Raw genomic sequence first — 22396 nt, forward strand, 5'->3', positions numbered from 1 at the left:
CCCGTCAGAGTTTTGCGTTGCTATCTAAAAAGGGCTTGTCACCTGAGGCCTAGGTTTTGTAGACGTTTTGTTAGCATGGGCCGAATCAAGAAAGGAAGTGTCCAAGAATACCATTTCATTCTGGCTTCGTGAGGTGATTAAACAGGCATACTCCTCACTTTGAAGTTCTGTCACGGATACTGTGCATGCACGAGCACATGACATTAGAGGATTGAGCTCCTCTCTGGCTTTTAAGAAGAACTTGTCTGTTCATAGGATTTTGAATGCTGGTTCCTAGCTCCAGCAAACCACTTTCACTTCCTTTTACCTGAAGGACGTTGCCCACTGGTCCATGAACATTTTTTCCTTGGGTCTTGTGGTGGCTGCCCTATAAGTTGTGTAGTTCATCCAGTGCCCCTGGCAGGACAGTTTGTATCTTACCTAAGATGGTTGTGTGGAAGAGAAGAGTGAGTTGGCTGGTCTCTTTCTCTTTTTTCCTTCCTTCTTCCTATGGGCAGGTTGAAGAATAGATACATCATACGCTGGAACTGGTCTGATACAGGTGAGTGCGGCTGCCATACTGCGTTGATTTTTTGGTTTGTATTCCATACAGATGCGCATCTGCTTCTCAGTAGCATTTACTCCTCTCTCTAGCAAAGGGATGGAGGAGTGGTTACAAACCCCTTGTGGCCTACATGGTTTGTTGCATGAACAGATAAGAGTTCTCTTGGTCTTCCATGGATGCAATGGAACTGAGTTTTTAGGTACTCTTATATCTATTCACTCATGGGCTCTGACCCCCTTCTGTAGAACTTGAACTTCTAAGAAGGGTGGTCAGGTGGGCTGAACCCCCAGTCAGTTCATGATACTTGTACCTCTCTCTATGTATAAGTCTATCATATTGTTGAGATTAAAGGTTTGTTCCACAAATGAACAAATAACAAATTTGTAATCAGTTTGCATTTTTTATAGCTAACAAACCTGAGGTCTTAATATTGATTGCCCACCTCTAGCCACCCCTCTCATATCCTGGGATGGAAAAAAGACATAAGTGCATCACGAGATGCAGACATGGTCGGTGACCAGTCTTTACCTCATATACACATTGTTACCAGATGCCACGGATTCCTTGCATCACAATCTTTTATTTTTAACTGGTTTCCAGCTAGCACCAGAGGATTATCATATTGTTAAGACCTCAAGTATGTTAACTATGAAAAATACATATTGATTAAAACATTTTTATTTTAATATTGATATCTAAAAAATTAACTTCCGTTGTATAGATTGCTATTAATATAATCATGATTTCTTATTTGTTTTCAGATTATAACTCCATTACCAAGCCATATACCACAATGTAAAGCTCTCTATGACTTCAAGATGACAAACGATGAAGAAAGAGATTGCTTAACATTTAATAAGGTAATCCTGTCACCATTCAGTATGTTGCAATGAATTTGGCCAGTATTTTATACTTGATGCTATTCATCTCTAACCTCACAAAGAGAAAATACCTTGTTGAAGTCACATGGCTTCACCATAGAATATTTTTATGTTGAAACTGTTATGGGTGAGAGGAGTATTTCTGTATTCTTTCTTGCAGTCTCATTAGTACTTCCTATTTCAAATTTTATCAGCTTCTTTCCATCATATTGCCCAATCCAGTAGTTATTTTATAGAGCAGCTGTGGGTTACATATTTCAGTTTCACCTTCAGAGCTTTGTACTTCATCTCATTTACTTCCTAAGCTTTATATTTTGCTGCCCAGCTGTTCAAACTATACCTCTTTTCACAGTTGAAACTGGAGATCATTTTCAGAGCTAATAGTTGGAATTTTGGTAATCTTGTCAATCACCCAATAATGTTTGGATTATATAGGTACTACCAGTATTCCCGTCATATTGATATTACAAGGGCAGAACTGGCTTTGACTTCATGGGTTGGCTGTTTTCTGGGAATAGGACTTGAAATTTTGTCTGGCTTTCCTGCCAAGATGATTAGGTGGAGATATATTAATGTAGTACTATCAGTACCATCGAGTGAGTTTGGCCTCCATGTGAGCCGCCCTAATTGTATTTGGGCCATTGATTTCATAAATGGAAGATTGAGCTCATGAATGGCTAATTGCATCTTTTATTAAGTTATAGATAGTTTTGACAATTTTTTAAAATGTCACATTATACAGTATGAATAGTTCCTGGACATTTACATGAGCCATCAACACTGCTGATTACCCATGGCGCTAATGTGGAGGTTGGTATGGACTCATCCCTCCAAAGTAAGTAAGTCTTAGACATTTATCAAAAGTCAAAAGGAAATAGAAAATATATGGTGACAGATCCAACCTTGACCACTTTCACTCCCTCTTCGGAACCAAATTTAGTTTAAAGTTTTTAGTGATTAAAGTGAATGAAAGAATGGCACCCTTGAGACTAGAAAATAATGTACTTAACAAGATCTCCATTTAGAGAGATGTTATTAGACATACAAAAGAAAATGAGTGGATGGTAGAAACCACCTCAATACAGCAGTCAGAAAATTACCTATTAATTAAAAAAATAGTTACAGTCACCAAACATGACACAAGGAACTGTGGTTTTAACCTAGATATGTAGATGAATAACAGCCAGTTAAAAAATACTTTGCTTGATTCAAAAAAAAAAAGGTATGACAGTGTAAAACTTTTAGGAATGTACAGTATGTATTCCAAGTAGATTCAACAAAGAAACATATTCTAATGGACAAAACTCACCAATGAAAGTAAAACTATGGGGTTGGACTAAAAAAAAAATTATGACCCTATGTACTTGAAAAGTGCCACAGTGACTAAACATGGGCTTAATGTGAAATTATTATAATATATGCAGTACAGATTAGAAAAAGACTAAAAGTGAGAACAGAGTGTTGAAATGGGTAGTTAGAACCTTAAAAGAAACAACACAAAAATAATAATAAAGAAGTAAAAGGACAACCATGAATCCAAATGAAATAGTATGAATAAAATAGTAGGTACAAATAAATTTAAATAAAATAATACAACATCCTGGTATCCTGAAGAAAAACTACTGTTTTATAATATACAGTATATGAAGTTGTCAGTACCATGCAGTATGAATAGCTAATTATGAAAAAAAATTCAAGAAGGAACCGTAACCAGATAGTACTGAAAAAATTCAAGAAGGGACCATAACCAGATACTGACAAAATTCAAGAAGGACCATAACCACATACTGAAAAAATTCAAGAAGGGACCATAACCAGATACTAAACACATTCAAGAAGGGACCATAACCAGATATTGAAAAAATTCAAGAAAGGACCATAACCACATACTGAAAAAATTCAAGAATGGACCATAACCGATACTGACAATTCAAGAAGGACCATGCCACAAAATCTGAAAAATTCAAGAAGGGACCATAACCAGATACTAAACCACCAGATATTAAAAATTCAAGAAGGGACACTAACCAGATATACACAAAAATTCAAGAGGGACCATAACCAGATATTGATTCAAGAAAGGACCATAACCACATACTGAAAAAATTCAAGGAGAGACCATAACCAGATACTGAACAAATTCAAGAAAGAGTTATTACCAGATAGTACTGTGCAACCATAAAACATCAAACTAAATGGCTTGATAAAGCCTCATTTCCAAAAGCAAAATATAATCTTGCTAATAAGCCAAATCTTTTAGCAAAATTGTAGATATATGTATAACAAAACATAATATCCAGAAGATGAACTTACACTATATTCCCAGTCCTCAAAAAATAAAAGGAAAGAAAACTGAACAAATACCAGGAACTAGGTAGCTTAAAAAGAAAACTCAGTAAAATTTTTTTTTAAGACTATCAGCCAAATTTAGAGAGGGGTGACAAAATGAAAAAGTAATACCATGAAGACAGAAATTTTTAAAACATATGGATTACAATTAAATTGTCAAAACATGCTTCAGTATATGATGGAAAAGGAATTTACAGAAGTCTTAAGTATCAATTGTGGTACAAAAACAAATTAGCAGTTAGCAAAATTTCAAGTCAACTTCAGAAAACATAAAAGGAAAACAGAATCAGAAAGCATAATCTTTGAAACAGCTGAAGATTTATATTGCTGTGGATGTATTGGGGTTCGTGGCAAGTAATGCCATAGCTTTAGATCTGATTTGGAGAACCCCACTTACAGTGTAGTGTTTGTAGGGACCAAGTTTGAAAATCTGAGCTCACATAACATCAGTAGGGAATGTTCCTAAGTTCAGTGGCTTTTTGTTTGATGTATGAGGATTGTAACCTATGTGGTAAAGTGGCTTGTCATTTGCATCTGAATTTTCCAAGACCTCCCTCAGTATTACCCTTGTCAAGGTTTTCCCTTTTTGGTGCTACTGCTGCTACGTCTGCCACTGAACCATTAAAATTGTGGAAATTGAAGATCTGTTTGCCTATTGAGTTGCACATTTTACACACATTTTCTCAGTAACCCATGGTGCCAGGCCCTGCCACACCTGATGGCACCAGTATGTTCTGTTGAAGTTCTGCTGTTGGTGTGGTAGCCTAGCGGAGTACAGGGTACACCTACTTAACTGCATAACGTCATGCTTGTCTTGGCCCCGCAAGCTCAAGGCGGCTCCACCATATTCTTTCAGTTTGCTTATGGAATTCCTTTTGAGCTGCTGATATGTGGGGTTCTTCTCTAGTTGAAGTTTCTTGACCCCAGATAAGATTCAGAATCAATGTAACATGAATTGCCAGTCCTCTGGACAGTTGCACATGTGACTCATCTGTTATAACAGAAAGTGACTTGTACCACAGAATACCCCACACTAGTCCCACCTTTAACTGGTGACAAACACTATCTTAGGCTTGCAGCCTGCCTTGGCTCCCTTGCTGCAACTCCTTGTTGGTGCGTATGTATGAGGCAAGTAGCCATACCCATGCTTCGACTGTAACTAGTGATATGTGCATGACCTCCTGCTTTTGTGGCTCTATATTATGACTGGTTTTGACTCTTCACTTGCACATGAGTATCCTGTGCTTTTGGAATTAAGAGCAGCTTCTTGTACATGCATATCACCTTCTCCAAGTTGGATGTGACTAACATATTTTTTTTCTCTTGCCATGCAGGGTCTGTTACTTGCAGTCTATATTATATGTCTTCAGGCACTTGCATATGTGGTTAAAAGCACTGGTTGGGCTTGCCATTGCACAGTAGCACTTTTTCTGTTCAAGGGCAAGAGATAGTTTTTTTTTTTTCATACGTTCCTCTTGACTTAGTAAGCAGTCGTCTTATGATGGTTAGGGATGACGCATTGATTACTATAGTGGAGGCAGCACATACTCATAAGGGAATAATATTGGTTACCAGCAATATTAGTACTTCAGAGCTGTCTGTTGTATGTAAGAAAACTTTTTATATAAGCGACTTACCCACTAATTACATAGCTATTAGTTTTCCACGTACGGCAACCTAAATTCAAATTTTGTGGGTACTAGTGCTTTGATTGCTAAGTGTAGGTATACAATGCCGCCCCCTAACGGCAATGTTAGAAAAGACTTAGCTGACCACCTCATTCTGTTTTCTGCCGTACTTGACGAAACATCAAGTGCTTACAGCAGGTTATTCTTATTTTCCGGTTCTGGTTATAGTACTATCTCTGAATTTTGATAGTATTGCACAACCACCAAAACGTATTTCATAGCCTTTGAGCATAAATCTTTCATGATGAGTCGTGTCTTCTTCTTTTTCTTTTTCTTATTTTTTTTGCCTTGATTCAGATTCATCAACAAGCTGGGTACTTTGAGGTTACCAGTATGTATAGTTTTGTCTTAAAAGAAATTCTCGAATGTAATGCCGGTAGATTCTTGCCTGAAAATTAGTTCTTGAATGGTATGCTATTCCATTAAGCCAAAAACTTTTACATTCATGATTTGTTTACTGGGCATAGGCCGTGCCCAGCTCTCTGGTAAATGGTTGCCTTAAAAGTAATTATTGAATTTTACATCATTCCATTAGACCAGATATTTGCTTTTAGTATTTGTTTATTGGCCTTAAGATAATTGTAAGCCGCCGGTCAATAATTACCTTAAAGTAATTCTAGATGTTACGCCATTCTTTTAGGCCAAACATTTGCAGTTATGCAAAAACATTGTAGTAGTAATTTGTTTTGTTTACTGGGCCTGGGCTACTCATCACACTTTCCTTTGCAGAGAACTGAAAAGGGTAGGGGTAGGAACATAGGAAGGAAAGAATAGTGTGTAATCTTTGCCTGTGTTGAGCCTTAGGCAGAAATGGTCTCGTTGGTCGACTATTGACTACCAGTTCTTGCTTCGGCAGTACTTTGGAACGTTACAGAGAAGGTTCGCATGGCCCTGGCGTACGGAGGTCTTTTCCTGGTGTCACGCAATCATGAATGTTCCACCTCTTTAGCTCTTACCATCCAGCTCGCATGGCAGTGCTGAATGGAACGCAGGCCACTTGCCTTCACTAGTGGTGGGCGTAATTGGTTACTGGATTCGATTATTTTGATTTTTTCTTGAAAATTGTAGTAATCAATTTCTTTTTGTGTAATTGATTATTTATAAATGATATTTGTTTTTTCTTTTTTCACTGATTAGAGAACAAAAGCACATTGTTCTACAATATTAGAGTCAGATTTACTTTGATATTTTAATGCTACAACTACTTTTGTATATAAATGTATAACTTTTATTTTAGTAGATACACCTACATTTATGTTATCTTATAAGGCATATGTATCTGAATATATGAAATGCTAATGTTATACGTTTTACCCATGGTTTTATGGCCAGATGCCAGAAATTGCTGTAAAGATATAAAAAGTAGTAATAGTTATTAATTGATTACTGAACAATTACTATTTTTTTTAAAGTAATCAGTAACCGAGATTAACAAGAAAATAGTAAGCTGCCCACCACTTGCCTCCTGCTTCCTCCCGCCACCATGTGCACAAGAGCGCCTGCCACCTACCTCCACCTGCCTCTTGTTGCTTCCTGGGCTCAATTCTGAGCACACAGCACCTGGCACTAGCTCATGTCTACCTGGTGCCAATTCTCTCCTGCTACTAGCCCTCCTATATTATCCACTTGCTCTCACACCTGGCTTGCTCTCTTCCTTCCCATGCCTTTGCCAGCCTTAGATATCGGTTATCATGAATTTAACCTTGTAACAGTGAAGCGTTGTGCAGTGGAGGAGCTGGCTACTCATCCCCCGATGCTCCTAAATGAAGGTCCCTGTTCCGCTCTCCTGCATTGGGGAGAAGACATACTGGAGGTCCCAGCTATCGATAGACAGCCACTGGACAGACATCGTACTGGATGTGTAGTAGAGGAGGTGGCTATTTGGCTCGTCAGATCTCCTAGACCTAAAGTCACTGTCCTGTTCCTGCACTGGGGAGAAGATATACAGTACAGTGGTCCACCCGTATTCGCGGGGATGCGTACCAGACCTCCCTGTGAATAGTTGGAACCCCTATAAAAACGCTATAAACAACCTATTTTGTTAGCTAAAACTCAAGAAAAACCAACTAAAAATGTTTATACTTGGTTTTTTTAATAGTTTTATCACAAAAAGTGCATTTTATGATGAAATTGATAAAAAAACCCCAAGAATTTCTGGATATTCCTCATAGAAAAATATCGTGAATAGGCAAATTTTCCACGAATAATGTGGGGAAACGTTCCAGACAGAAATCCCTGAATGTGTGAGTCCGCGAATACAGGGGTCCACTGTACTGGTAGTAGTGCAAAGGAGTCTGAGGGGCTTGCATCCAATAGTTACCCCCTCGGTCAAACCTGTAGTCTATTCCCAGGTGTCAGCAGACTGCCACTGAAAAGGCATCTTGATGGAGGTGCAGTGTTAGACAGCCACTGTAAAGGGGTCTTGATGTAGGTGTCGTAGTTAGCCACTGGAAAGACATCCTAACAGATATGTGCAGTTTTCTAAGAAGATACTGATGTTCTTTCTTTGAAGCCAGTTTCTGATCAAATGTCTGCTCTGGTCTTTCAACTGGCCGGTGCCCGACTGTTCACCTGCCAATTCTTCAGTATCAGCTTTTCGTTTGAGCTTTCCAAGAAACCTTCTCCTCTGACTTGCAAGTCTCTCCAGGAGTTAGGAGTTTGGCTTCATGTAGTTGGAAAGGAGCTAGACAAGCTCCTCTTGTCTTCGTACTTCTCGGGCTTTGGTGAACTATACTTCCGTGTCGAAGAGAGACATCACCTTGGTTTGTCTCTAATCTTGTCCTTTGCAGACAAAGGACAGTAGGGAGTTTTAGTGATTTTTGCTCTTTATCTTTGAATCTGTAGACCGGAGAGCTCTGGTGCTCCTCCCCTGTGGGAGGTCTGCACATTAGTGATCAGCCCTGATTTTCACCTCCAGATCTTCATCATTTCTTTCTCAGAACACAACCATTATCACAGAATCCTCTATTTTGGTTTCAGCCTCACCTCAGAATTTTCAAGCTTTTTTGGTCTGCCAAGAGAGTTTTCAAACAGTCCACAATTTTCTATAACTCTGAACTGAACCTAAATGGATGACCCTCTCCATTTTCGTTATTCAAGATTAGGTATCATATGAGAGTCTTGCTTTTTCATCCAGTTCCAAGGCTTTTGGCGCAGATAAGCGCTGTAACATGTTTTTTTTTCATCTTGCAATTATGGTTACCATTTTCCGCTTCTTGTTTAGCGTTAGGGAGGCTAGCTGCATCTCTCAACCTTCCTACATTTTTGCTATGGTCTTCCAGTCTTCTGGCACCAACCAATTAGCACCGGGTGCCGATTCCCGAACCCTGCTCCCTCTTCCAGAGCGCTTGGCACCATTTGTGCTCAGCTTGCACCATTGAGTACCTCACATGGGCTAATTTTAGAGGATTGTGTTTGACCTACATAGTTGGTCACAGCCTGGTTCTGGACTAGGTTTCTGTTTGTCATGCCTAGATTATGGTGGATTATGGACTTTAGCACTTTTTAAGTTTGAAAGATTTAAGTTCTGTGTCATGTACAGCTCTGCATATGCTTCAGGCTGGGCGAGGTACTGTCAGTCCACACGGTGTGCAGGGTCAACAGAGAGTCCGCAATTTGTCTGCAGTTCGTGCCATGATCCTCCAACAAAAAAGAACTCTTCAGTGGGCAAATCAATCAAGTTTTCTTTCAATGCAGATTTTTCAGGACTAAAGATCTGGCAGTTTTATCAAGCTGTCAGTCAGATGAGTGTCCTTCCTTCTGAGTGGACCTTCGATTCACTTGTCTATTGGGATCTGTGGACTCTATGGGGCGGGATGACTTTGGGCCTGTCTGTCACCACAAGGACCATTTGCCTCCTCTCTTTGATTCTTTAGTCCCAAACCCTCTAGTATATGCTACATTCACTGTATATAGACCGATCCTCTTTGGTCCTCCTCGCTTTACACATCTTATAGTTCAGGGAAACCGTAAACAAGTTTCAGGCTTCTTGTAACGTTACGAGGACCTTCGTAGCCCTGTTCTGTCTCATATAGAATGGCTTCTCCTCAGGCAACCTCCCTCAGGAGATACCATCTAAGGTGGTCTGTTCTTTCCTGGACTAGCTTGAGGCAGTCCAGAGACTTATCAGTCAAAAGGTTTTTGAATGGCAGATTACCTCTTTTTTTTGAAGAGGTCTAGATTCTCTAGTACTCTTCCATTTACGAGTACAGGCGGCCTTCGGTTAGCGGCAGGGGTTCTGTTCCTGGCTGCTGACGCTAAGTGATTTTAGACGCTAAGCGATTCTAAAGCCTACGGCTGCTGCACACCTTCTTTCGAAACTCTAGACCAGTCAAAGGCGCCGTAATCCCACAATGGAGCAATATGTAAAATTATATTTATGCAGTATAGTACTATAGAATTTACTGTACAGTAGTACTGTACAGTACTACATTATAGCATTATAAATACAGAAAAGGGAAAAAAGGATAGCTTTAATCCTTTGGGTGTATAGAGTATGTAAAGATATAATAAGGTTTATACAGTGTACAAGTAGCTGTAGTGTTCAAGTTACGATAAGTCGTCTTACGATAGTCCAATTTTATGAGAGACCAAATTACAATAGCCTAACTTTACCCATCTTCTAGTTACATAAGTTCAATAACAGCAAAAGAGAATGATGAAAGTATTGTTTTAAATTTATACTCGTTGCGTGAACGTGTACAGCCATGAACAACTGAACGAGAAACAACTTTTTTTTTTTCTAAGTACAACCGAATTGGATAACATCCGTTTGGCGTGTATTTCAAACATCGTACTACAGTACACTATTACCGTAGTTGTTATAAATGGCGTTATGTATAGAACAGAACTGAGATATCTTAATGTAATAACTTTATTCGCTATAGATCAAAGATCAATATAGATTAAAGATCAATTGGGAAATATATTGTTAAATTTAAACCTAGTTATAACTGAAGCTGAGAAAACTGTTCAAGCTGCTAATGACTATTATCGTACATCGGCAACAATGATAAAACTCCAGTAAACGTATGCCATCAAACAACCGTAGATTAAAATTGAGATAAAATCATTTTAATCAAAACTACTGTGCTTGAAAGAAAACATTTTACTGTTGGTTTCACGCTGATATAAGATAAAAACAGGCAGTCCCTGGGTTACGACGGGGTTTCCGTTCTTGAGACGCGTCGTAAGCCGGAACATCGTCAAAAATCCTAAGAAAACCTTACTTTTAATGCTTTGGGTGCATTGAAAACTATGTAAACTGCATTCTTATGGCATTTTTCATCAAAAAAACCTTCAAATATTGACTATTTTGCATTTTTGGTGTCATATTTCATCTGCCAGATGAGCGTTGTAGGCGTCGTAACCCTGGAGCATGCGTTGTAACCCTGGAAATAATGTCTGATGAATATAATTGAAAAGCGTCGTAACCTCAGAACGTCGTAAGCCGAGACCGTCATAACCCGGGGACTGCCTGTAACATAAATTTCGTATTACGATTATATAAAGGAGAATTGCGAACGGAATCACATAATTTTTTTACGCAATAAACATGGCGCTAACGTAATCTGTTAACAAAAAAAAAAGTAGTTCACATTCACAACGAGACATATTCAATTCATATTTCCACCTAAAAACATGTTGCATAAGGAAAAATAACCTTGTCTCATATAAGTCAAGTACCTAGATATTCGTTTATGCTAACTAGAAGCAAGAGAATTCGCTCAGAATTACGTTATGGCAAAACAAACACGTATTCACCATCAGCTGATTTCAAACCACATTGGCCGCTTCTGTGGAATACTGGCTTAGATTTGCCGTAGTATTTTATAATACAATAATATGAGAATACATACAATATTATTGGATACAGTAAAGTAATGTATAACTTTTTAAAGGATTTATGGAAAAAATGCATAATTAATAAAATAACACCATGCATTTTTCGAAACAGTGGCGGACAAGAACGAACATGAAAAAACATCCCCTGACAACGTGGAGCGTAGTTACAAAGGCTGCCTTAATTTGTATCATATTTATGTACAAAAATGAAAATACTCTATATGTAATATATTTTCATACACATTTTAAGCATAAAAGCATAAACATTTAAAAAATCGACACTTCGATTACTAAATTTGCACTCTTTTAACTCGATATTTTCGGAAGAGCGGCAGACGGCGGCTTACAAGAACGAACATGAAAAAACATCGTATTTGATAATGTGAAGGGCAGTTTCAAAAGCTGCCTTTTTATCATATTTCTGCACAGAAATAAAAATACCCTATACGTAATACAAATAACTATTTTGATGCCATAGGAATGTCTGCATCCCTAAACTAAAAAATAACTGTTGATATTGTTTGCCCCAGAACAAGAAGCTTGGACCGGTGAAGCTAGTCGTATGCTACTTATTTACTAGATATTTTGTTGTAATCACTTTCTTTTAAGCAAACATTCATTCATAACGGTAAAAATTAGTTGTTATTATAACCTTCATTTATTCATTCTGACCAAGTATTGTTCCAATGCCCCTTAGAACAGAAAACTAAAAAAAAAAAAAATGTTCTTATGTGTAGGCAAACCTTTTATGCCATATGTATGTCATCAACACTGAGGATGGCTGAATTCAATGGGATTTCAAGCTTTTGTGTGATCATTTATTTGGCAAAATAGTCTCTAAAGTTTCCAGTCACTGAGCTATTAAAATGGTTTGTGTACTCAAAAAAAAAAAAAAAAAAAAAAAAAAAAATTACATTGGTATCAAGCCACATACTAACCGAATATCCTGCCTTTCAGTCAATATGGCGGTGGCTGTCCCATTCACCTCCCCCAGTCCCCATCACATTTTTTCAAATAATAACCTTCTCATGTACTTTACTTACTTTACTTTATCTTCCTGCCACTGTCCAGTGGCATAAGGCTGATACAGTTCCTCTCCATCTGTCTCGATCCTGAGCCATTTCCCTCGTTTCCTCTAGGTTCTGGATTTCTTCTTCAAGATTTCTGACAATTATGTCTATCCACCTCGTTCTTGACCTTCCCTGTGGTCTTCTTCCTGTTTGTACTGCTCTCAGTGCTCTCCTGGGGTCTCTATTCCCATCCATCCTCTCAACATGTCCAAACCATTTCAGCCTGATAATGACTGGCATTTGCCTTAATCTCATCCTGATGTCTTCATTCCTAACAAAATTGTCCCATTTAATGCCAAGTATCCTCCTCAGCACCTTCATCTCAAAACCGTCCAACCTTCTCTCCTCTGTCCTGGTCAGTGCCTAGGTGGACAAACCATACATCAGGACTGGCAGTACCAAAGCATTAAATATTCTCATCTTAGTTTTCAAGCTGATTTCATGCCTTGACCACATGTTTCTTCTCCAAACCTAATCCCAATGTTAAAAGTTAATAATTAATTTTGTTTTTTATTTTGTCATTTTAATCTCAGATGATGGGAATTTTCATGGCACCATTTTGACATAATCAGAATTTAAAGGGTATATCTTGTTCCTGTTTTCACATATCAAATTGTAACTTTTATTGTTGTCTTAACACGTCTAACATACTCTAGACCGTGTAATATTAATTGCTAAATTTCACAAGCAATGTTGTTATAGCACACAGGCTTATTGAGTTGCATTTTTCTTAATTTTGATACATTACACAAGATGTAATTTTATGAAAATGTGCAGATACTTTTTACTGCACTCTCTCCCCTGAGAAGAAACAAGGTAATCATTTCTGAAGAAGCAGTTTTTTTTTAAGATCTGTGTTGTTAAAACCTAAAATATGTGGCCTGTGACGACATATTTTCATACAATCAACTTACCTGTCAGATATATACATAGCTAAGACTCCGTCGTCCCCGACAGAAATTCAAATTTCGCGCCACTCGCTACAGGTAGGTCAGGTGATCTACCGGCCTGCCTCTGGCGGCAGGACTAGGAACCATTCCCGTTTTCTATCATATTTTCTCTGTCGCCGGTGGTATCAACATTGTTGTTACTACCTCCTGACTTAGATTCTTATTTCAACCTTTGATCTTAGATTCTTATTTCAACCTTTGATCATCGTTTCTCGGCTTTTTGGTGACGTATCTGGATCGTGGTTTTTGGCATTCGCTACTGTGGACTGATTTTGGACTTGCTTTTTGGATTTTTCTCAGTATGTCTGACTCAAATGTGAGTGTGAGAATGTGTGTGAATGTAGGCTGCAGGGTGAGGATACCGAAGGCTTCGGTTGATCCTCACACTGTATGTCGTAAATGTAGGGGGTTTCAGTGTTCTTCTACTAATACCTGTAATGAATGTGAGGGATTAAATGCGGAAGAATGGAAGACTTTAACTTCTTATTTGAAGAAGTTAGAGAGAGATAGGGTTAGACGTTTGAAAGGTGTGAGTACAAGGCCTATTGAGCCTTTAATTGACCCTATATCTAATCCTGATGAGTTGGATTCTCCCTATATGTCGACTTCACAAGCTTTACTTTCAGAATCGGCCTCTGAAATCGCCGATCTGAAAGCCACTATTCATAAGATGAAGTCCAAAATGGCGGACTTACAAGGTAAGGGTAGTGAAAGTGAAATGTACAGTGAAGTGAGATCTCCCAGTGTTGTGGAGGGGGCGTTTGATCGTCCCTGCGACGCTCCCAGGCCTAGACCTCTTCCAAGCTCCCATGCCAGAGGAGAAAGAAAGTCGAAAGCCTTAAGGAGGTCGTAGGGAATCCCCAACAGTCAGACGTCCCTTCAGCAGGCTCTGTTTCGATTCAGCTGCTCAGGGCCGCTATAGAAAAAGCGTCCTGCGAGAGTGTTTCTCCTCCTCTCCCTCTCCCTCACCTAAACGAGGGCGGAAGGATTCGGACCTTTCTAGGCACTGAAACGGCATTTGAGAGAACCTGAATTGGATTCAAGCCTGGAGCGCTTCTCAGATGAAGCTCCTTCGTCGGTTAAAAAGGACGTACCAGAACGCTTGCCTTCTACTTCTCCCCCGATTGAAGATGACGTGGGAGAAGCTTCAAGGAAAATTCTCCTAGCTGTACAAGAGCAGCTAGCCTCTTTGGTGGGAGTGTTAGCGAGAGATCCTCCTCGGAAGAAGGACGCTTCGCTTCCAATCAAGAAGACTCGTCCTCTCTCTCCTGCTAAACGAGAGGCGTCTTGCAGACTTGAAGCTTCGTCTTCCAAACATTCTGCAGAAGTTTCGGTTTGCTAGATCGAGATCTAGGGAAACCTTATGGCAGAGACGTGACGCCAGATAGGCGTGAGGTGTCTTACAGGCGCGAGGCGTCATACAGAGCGTCATATAAGCGCGAGGCGCCAGCCAAAGTTTTGGCGCCAGCCAGGACGCCAGTTGAGAGCGAGACGTCTTCCAGGCGCGAGGCGTCATCCAGACGTCAACAATCAGACAAATGCGAGGCGTCAGCCAGGACGCTTGGCAGATGAGAAGCGTCATCCAAGCGTGAAGGCGTCATCCGCTTATGGAGAAGTCTAGGCTTTTGGCGCCTACCAAGAAGGAAGCTTCTCTTAAAGCTCAGACTTTGAAGAGGAAGGAATATCATTCCCTCAGTCCCTCTCCTATCAGGAGTTTGTCTCCCCCAGAGGAAAGACATCCTGATTTATCTTCAGAAATCTCTAGACCCCGAGTTGGAGGAAAACTCGGAAGAACGAGTATCAGGGAAGAGAAGGACTTTTTAACTATAAAGTTTTAACAGCCCTTCTTCTGGAAGAGTATGGAGACGATTTGACCCCTGCCGCTTCTCCTTCTCCGCTCTCTGTGTTCTCGAGCGCAAAGGCGAAGAAGTCTTCGTCTTTTCTTCGAATGAAGCCCGCCATTTCCATGAAGAGGGCTCTTCATTCTTTCTTTAAATTCTTGGATGGAGTCAAAGAAGGAGTTGGTTAGAACGGTCTTCTGCATGCCTCCAGCGAGACTCGCTGGTAAACGGGGCATTTGGTATCAGACGGGAGAGAATATGGGCATTTCTCTTCCGTCTTCGGCAGAAGCGGACTTTTCAACCTTAGTCGATGCATCTCGAAGGCAAGGTTTGAACTCTGCCCGTGTGACTTGGGGCACTTCAGAACTGGATCATCTCCTCAGGGACTCTTCCATGTATTAGAATTTTTCAACTTCTTAGATTGGTCCCTTGGGGTGATGTCAAGAAGGCCCATGATTCGGAACGACTCGACCCAGAAGTCCTTCTATGTATTCTGTCTTGTATTGACAAAGCGGTACAGGATGGTTCGTTTGAGATCTCCTCTTTATTTGGAGCAGGTCTTCTTAAGAAGAGGACAGTCTTTAGTGCCTTTTTGACGAAAGCTGTCTCCCACTCTCAAAGGGCAGCTCTTCTGTACTCTCCTTTATCGGACTTTTTGTTTTCTTCTCAGTTAGTGAGGGACATTTCTCGTTCATTAACTGAGAAGGCGACTCAAGACCTTTCTTACCCAGTCAGCTAGGAAGAAGAAACCTGCTACTGCAACGGAAAAGAAAGGACCGAGTACATCAGTTCAGCCCTTTCGAGGTGACCCAACCTCCAGAGCTCCCGCAAGAAGGAAGGCTCCTGAGAAGAGAGGTAGGTCTGCCTTTCGTCCCTTTTAAAAGGGAAAGTGATGCTCCTCTCCTTTCTCCAAGCACCAGTAGGTGCCAGGCTCCTGGGATTTGTGGAGGCCATGGGCACGTATAAACACAGACGCTTCATCAATGTCTGTAATAAGGAAGGGATATCGTATCCCTTTCCTGGACACTCCTCCCCTAACGTCAACACCGCGGGAACTAACAGCCAAGTACAAGGATCCTGTGCTGAGAGATACTCTTCGATCGATGGTGGATCAGATGTGGGGACAAGAGAGCGATAGAACTAGTACCGGATCAAAACTCCCCGGGGTTTTAACAATCGCCTTTTTCTGGTTGCGAAAGCCTTGGGAGGCTGGAGACCAGTACTAGATGTCAGCTCTCTGAACAAATTTTGTTCAGAAGGAGAAGTTCTCGATGGAGACTTCTGCCTCAGTTCTTGCGTCAATGCGACAAGGAGATTTGATGGTGTCTCTGGATCTCCAGGACGCCTATTTTCACGTCCTCGATCCACCCTTCATCGAAGAAGTTACCTCCGTTTCATGACGGGGGGAAGGATCTTTCAGTTCAGAGCCTTGTGTTTGGCCTTTCCACAGCTCCTCAGGTCTTCACAAGCCTGATGAAGAATGTGGCGAGGTTTCTTCACCTCAAAGGTGTATATATCTCTCTGTATCTGGACGACTGGCTCATCAGGGCCAGATCAGAGAGACAGTGCTTGGAGGACCTTACGTTGACATAAAACCTGATCAGATCATTGGGATTATTCGTAAACCTCGAGAAGTCACAGCTGACCCCCAAACAGAACTTAGTCTATCTGGGGATTCAGATGGATTCTCGGGGTTTTCGAGTATTTCCTTCGCAAGAGAGAATCGCAAAAGGTTTGCAGAAAGTCTCTCTTCTTCTTAGGGAAGGAACAGACGTCGGCGAGGGAATGGCTGAGCCTTCTAGGGACCCTTTCCTCGCTCGAACAGTTCTTCCCACTAGGAAGACTTCATTTACGTCCGCTTTTCAATTCTTCCTCAAGAGGTCTTGGAGTTGGAAGACCGGACATCTTTCAGACGCCTTTCCCATTCCAGTGGAGATGAGAACCGCAACTTGGAATGGTGGTTGCCCCTCTGAAGGAGAACAAAGGAATCTCTCTAAAAATCCAGAACCCAGACCTAGTGTTGTACTCCGACGCGTCGGAGAAAGGTTGGGGAGTCAACATTAGGCTCGAAGGAAGTGTCAGGCACCTGGGAAACAGCACAGGTGTCTTGGCACATAAACTGCAAAGAGCTCTTCGCCGTACACCTGGCTCTGAAGAGTCTAGAACCTCTTGTTTCGAACAAAATAGTTCAAGTAAATGTGGACAACACCACAGCACTTGCCTACATTCGGAAACAAGGAGGGACTCACTCCTTGTTCCTTTTTTACGAACTTACAAAAGATCTTTTACTTTGGACGTCTCAGAGGAACATCTCCCTACTTACAAGGTTCGTTCAGGGAGAAAGGAATGTGAGGGCGGACAGGCTCAGCAGGAGGAACCAGGTCCTTCACACAGAGTGGACCCTACATGAAGATGTGTGTCAAGATCTCTGGTCTCTGTGGGGGACTCCTCATGTGGATCTCTTCGCCACGTTCATCTCCAAAAGGCTGGCAGTCTTTTGCTCGGTCGTGGAAGACCCAGAGCTCTGATGGTAGACGCCTTCCTGCTAGACTGGTCTCACGTAGACGTCTACGCTTTTCCTCCATTCAAAATCCTGGGACTAGTGCTGAAAAAGTTTGTGGCTTCAAAGGGGACGAGGATGACATTGATAGCCCCCTTTTGGCCGCGGCTCAAGACTGGTTCACGGAGGTGGTGGAGTGGATCGTAGATTTTCCCAGATTCCTCCCAAGAAGGATGGATCTTCTCAAAACAGCCACACTTCCAGAGGTATCATCAAACCTCCCCGCTCTCGCTCTGACTGCCTTTCGACTATTGAAAGACTCGTCAGAGCGAGAGGGTTTTCTCGTAAAGCTGCAAGCGCGATCGCGAGAGCCTGCAGAACCTCCACTAGACAAGTATATCAGTCCAAGTGGGAGGTTTTTAGAAGGTGGTGCAGAACTAAGAAGTTGTCCTCCTCCACTACCTCTGTAGCGGAAATTGCGGATTTCCTTCTATTCCTGAGAGAAGAATCTCATCTAGCTGTATCCACAATAAAGGGATACAGAAGTATGCTTTCGGCAGTCTTCAGGAATAGAGGATTAGATCTGGCAGATAAACAAGGATCTCCACGATCATAAGGTCCTTTGAGACTTCAAAGTCTAAGGAACCGGTCCCTCCTAACTGGAACCTAGACGTGGTACTCAAGTTCCTGTCATCCGAAAGGTTCGAACCTCCTCATCTGGCGTCGTTTTGAGACATCACTAGGAAATGCCTATTCCTATTATCTTTAGCTACGGCAAAGAGAATTAGTGAATTACATGCTCTGGAGGATAAAGTAGGATTCAAGGGAGACTCAGCTATTTGCTCGTTTAAAACCCTGTTTTTAGCTAAAAACGAGAATCCCACGAATCCCTGGCCTAAGTCATTCGAAGTTAAAGGCTTATCGAGTCTCGTAGGCAGAGAAGCAGAGAGGTCTCTATGTCCTGTAAGAGCTCTGAAATTCTACTTCAGAGATAGCACCAGATGGGAGGCTCTAGGCAAGGTCTTTGGTGCGCGGTAAAAGACCCCACAAGACTGATGTCCAAGAATGCTCTTGCATTCTTTGTGAGAAACGTCATTACAGACGCGCATAAGATCTGTCCTGACGAAGAGTTCCGACTGTTAAGAGTGAAAGCTCATGAAGTGAGAGCAGTAGCGACGTCTCTCTCGTTTCAAAAGAATATGTCACTTAAAAACATCATAGATACGACATTTTGGAGATGCAACTCAGTATTTGCATCTCATTACTTGAGAGACGTACGTGTGACCTATGAGAAATGTTTTTCTCTGGGTCCTTTCGTATCGGCGGATACGATCCTGGGTATGGGAGCCAACACCAATCCTTAAGTATATACTTACCTTCTTTTTAGATATGTTCTAGAGTCTCTTCTAACAAAAAGGACTTGGTGCTGCACGGGCGGCCGTCTCTGTTGTTCAGTAAGAAACTCTTGTGATATCTAATTAGATGAGTATAAAAAAATTTTTTTTTGAAAAATTATGTATGTGTGCGTATTGTGCTTTTTGAGTTATGGTTGTTGTGAAGAGTTCGGGGGATAACTCGGAACAATCTTTATTTCTAACATTTGGTTAGGATCAGGTGGTCGGGATTGGTTGTATGCTCCTTCATAAGGTGTATTGTCATATAAGTGGATCAGCACCCATTGACAAAGTCCTTTCAGGCTCTGCCGAGTAAGCGGATAAGACCCCATCGGCAGACCCACAAGAACTCTTGGCCATAGATCATATATCTCGCTAAAGTTTCTTGAGGTGATGCAGACTACTGGGCAAACACCCACGAAGTCTACCACCTATCAGGTAGGAACCAAGGTTTTATTTTATACCTACAACATATGTTGTTTACCTGTCTATTCCATAAGTAGCTGTCTCTTACCCTCCACCAAAGGGTGCCAATCAGCTATGTATATATCTGACAGGTAAGTTGATTGTATGAAAATGATATTGTTATGTTACAATAAAGTTTCATACATACTTACCTGGCAGATATATACGATTAATGGCCCACCCAGCCTTCCCGCAGGAGACAGGTGGAAGAGAGAAAATATGATAGAAAACGGGAATGGTTCCTAGTCCTGCCGCCCAGGGCAGGCCGGTAGATCACCTGACCTACCTGGTAGCTAGTGGCGCGAAATTTGAATTTTTGTCGGGGACGACGGAGTCTTAGCTATGTATATATCTGCCAGGTAAGTATGTATGAAACTTTATTGTAACATAACAATATCATTTTACTAAAGGTTTATGCAGAAAATTTTAAGTGTTGTACTGAAATTCCTTTGAAAGACAAGCTTTGTGAATTCCAAAAGATTTTTCCTAACTTAGGAATTATTGTTATCTCTGCTCTGTTTGCATGTATGGTGATTACAATCATAATTTATAAGCTAAAAATGTTAGTGAATTGCACACATAGTTTTGTATTAAACAAATACAATTCATGGACTTATGAAATAGATAATCAGGGATGCTTTGGGGCTTAGCTACCATTTAACTTTAGAATTAGTAGTGGTATGATACAGATTTTTGAACTGCAATGGGTGCAATATGTTGAGAGTAGACTGCAGTTGTTTTAAGCCCATAATATTGATAAGGGTGCTTTGCTTTGACAATTTTATTTTCTCTTCAAAGGGTGAAATCATCACAGTGCTGCGTAGGGTAGATGAAAATTGGGCAGAAGGGAAGCTAAACTCTCGCATTGGTATTTTCCCACTTTCTTTTGTTGACCTTAATAGTGCTGCCAAAGCCCTAATGAAGCTCTCTCTCAAGTAAGTACTCTCTTAGCTTTATTTTAAGCCTATATTATTAAAGAAATTTATTTTCGATAATGCTTCTTTGCATTGAATTTAATGCCACAGGGATCTTGGCTGAATAGTCATATCCTTTAAATTTTTTTTTTTTTATTGGATCAGGTATGTGTTCAGTTCATTGCTCTTGAATACTTCTGCCTTGCATTTGGTTGACTGTATCATTTGAGTTGCAAATGTGCATGAAGCTTAAAACTGCTTAGCATTTTCAAATACTTTTTTTTTATATAAAAAAAAAAATTTTTGAAGGTCTACTTTGAACTTAGATATTTATGTGCCATACCTGGGCTCTAGTGGTTTTTTTATTTTTACCAGAGAACAGTACACGTAATTGGAATCTTGACTCTTCTTGTTACTTTCTTTATTGTAGGGTTTTTCCACTGTTATAGCAATGCTTTGTAACTGTTTCATATTTAATTCCTGATTATGTTAGTTGCTCTTTTTTTATACTGTTTATTTTGTCCATTTATATTGTATACTGTACTAAAAACTATTTCGATTACATAAGTTTATGTATTTCATTGGTAAGTTTGATAATATGGTGTCTGTGATATTTATAATTCATTAAAACAAAAGATGAGGGAGAGTGAAATATTTTCATATGCATTTTGTAATTACATTATATTATTATTATTATTATTATTATTATTATTTTTTTTTTTTTTTTGCTCTATCACAGTCCTCCAATTAGACTGGGTGGTATTTATAGTGTGGGGTTCCGGGTTCATCCTGCCTCCTTAGGAGTCCATCACTTTTCTTACTGTGTGTGCCGTTTCTAGGATCACACTCTTCTGCATGAGTCCTGGAGCTACTTCAGCTCTAGTAGATTCCTTTTCAGGGATTTTGGGATCGTGCCTAGTGCTCCTATGATTATGGGTACGATTTCCACTGGCATATCCCATATCCTTCTTATTTCTATTTTCAGATCTTGATACTTATCCATTTTTTCCCTCTCTTTCTCTTCAACTCTGGTGTCCCATGGTATTATTATTATTATTATTTGAAAACATTAATAAACATATACATGTACCATAAAAATTCTCTCATTTCAGTAAGAGAGGGAGAGAAGAGTCTTCCTTACTTGAAAGTGAAATGGAAAGGTTGTTTTAATTCTTTAAAATACAGGGTGATTAAAAAAGAATGACCCTATTTCATGAATAAATATTTTATGAAGGAAAATAGAAAAAATAAAACAAAAAAAAAAACTTATAATACAAGTATTCTACTAACAGTCAAGGTTTTTTTCATCATGTTAAAGTGCTCAATATGGCCACCCCTTGCAGCACGAACAACATCAATACGATATGAGAATTCTTCCCAAACACGTGAAGTCAGGAGATCTAGGAGGCCAAGCACAAAGAGCACTGTCTTGGGCCCCTATCCGACCAATCCATCGCTGAGGCAGTTTTTCATTTAAAAATGCTCTAACTGATAAGAGCCAGTGTCGTAACATATCCATACAGCCTTCCCCTGTAACAGAGTTTCCCTCGAAAAAGAATGGCCCATAAACCTTGTTGCAAGATACAGCACAAAAAACATTTACTTTAGGGGAATCTCTTTCATATTGAATAATTTTGTGAGGATTTTCGGTCCCCCAAATTTGCACATTGTGTCGGGTGACTTTGTCATTCAGATGAAATGTGGCTTCGTCGCTGAAAATTAACAGTGGACTGAAGTTTTCGTCGTCCTCCATCATTTGCAGCATCTGGTTGCAAAATTTCATTCGTCGTAGGTAGTCATTGTTTTTAAGCGCCTGAACGAGCTGCAGTCTGTACGGTTTCAATTGCAACCGTTTTTTAAGCACACACCATACTGTGGGTTGAGGAATGCACAGCTCACAACTTGCACGGCGTGTGGATTTCCTTGGGCTCCGAGTAAACGCAACACGGATTCTCT

The 22396-nt window shown here is 40.3% G+C and overlaps 1 protein-coding gene across 1 annotated transcript in view; it reads left to right on the forward strand.

Annotated features, from left to right (window-relative positions):
- LOC135212211 (E3 ubiquitin-protein ligase SH3RF1-like) overlaps positions 1-20669 on the forward strand; it is a 57653-nt gene extending 36984 nt beyond the window's left edge. Inside the window, exons 4-6 of the mRNA XM_064245653.1 lie at positions 1306-1404; positions 20325-20461; positions 20606-20669. Of these exons, the coding sequence (XP_064101723.1) occupies positions 1306-1404; positions 20325-20461; positions 20606-20669 (300 nt within the window). The remainder of the gene's footprint in view (positions 1-1305; positions 1405-20324; positions 20462-20605) is intronic.
- The last annotated feature ends 1727 nt before the right edge of the window (positions 20670-22396 follow it).

The sequence above is a fragment of the Macrobrachium nipponense genome, chromosome 40 (genome assembly GCF_015104395.2).
Source record: "Macrobrachium nipponense isolate FS-2020 chromosome 40, ASM1510439v2, whole genome shotgun sequence".
Taxonomy (NCBI): Eukaryota; Metazoa; Arthropoda; class Malacostraca; order Decapoda; family Palaemonidae; genus Macrobrachium; species Macrobrachium nipponense.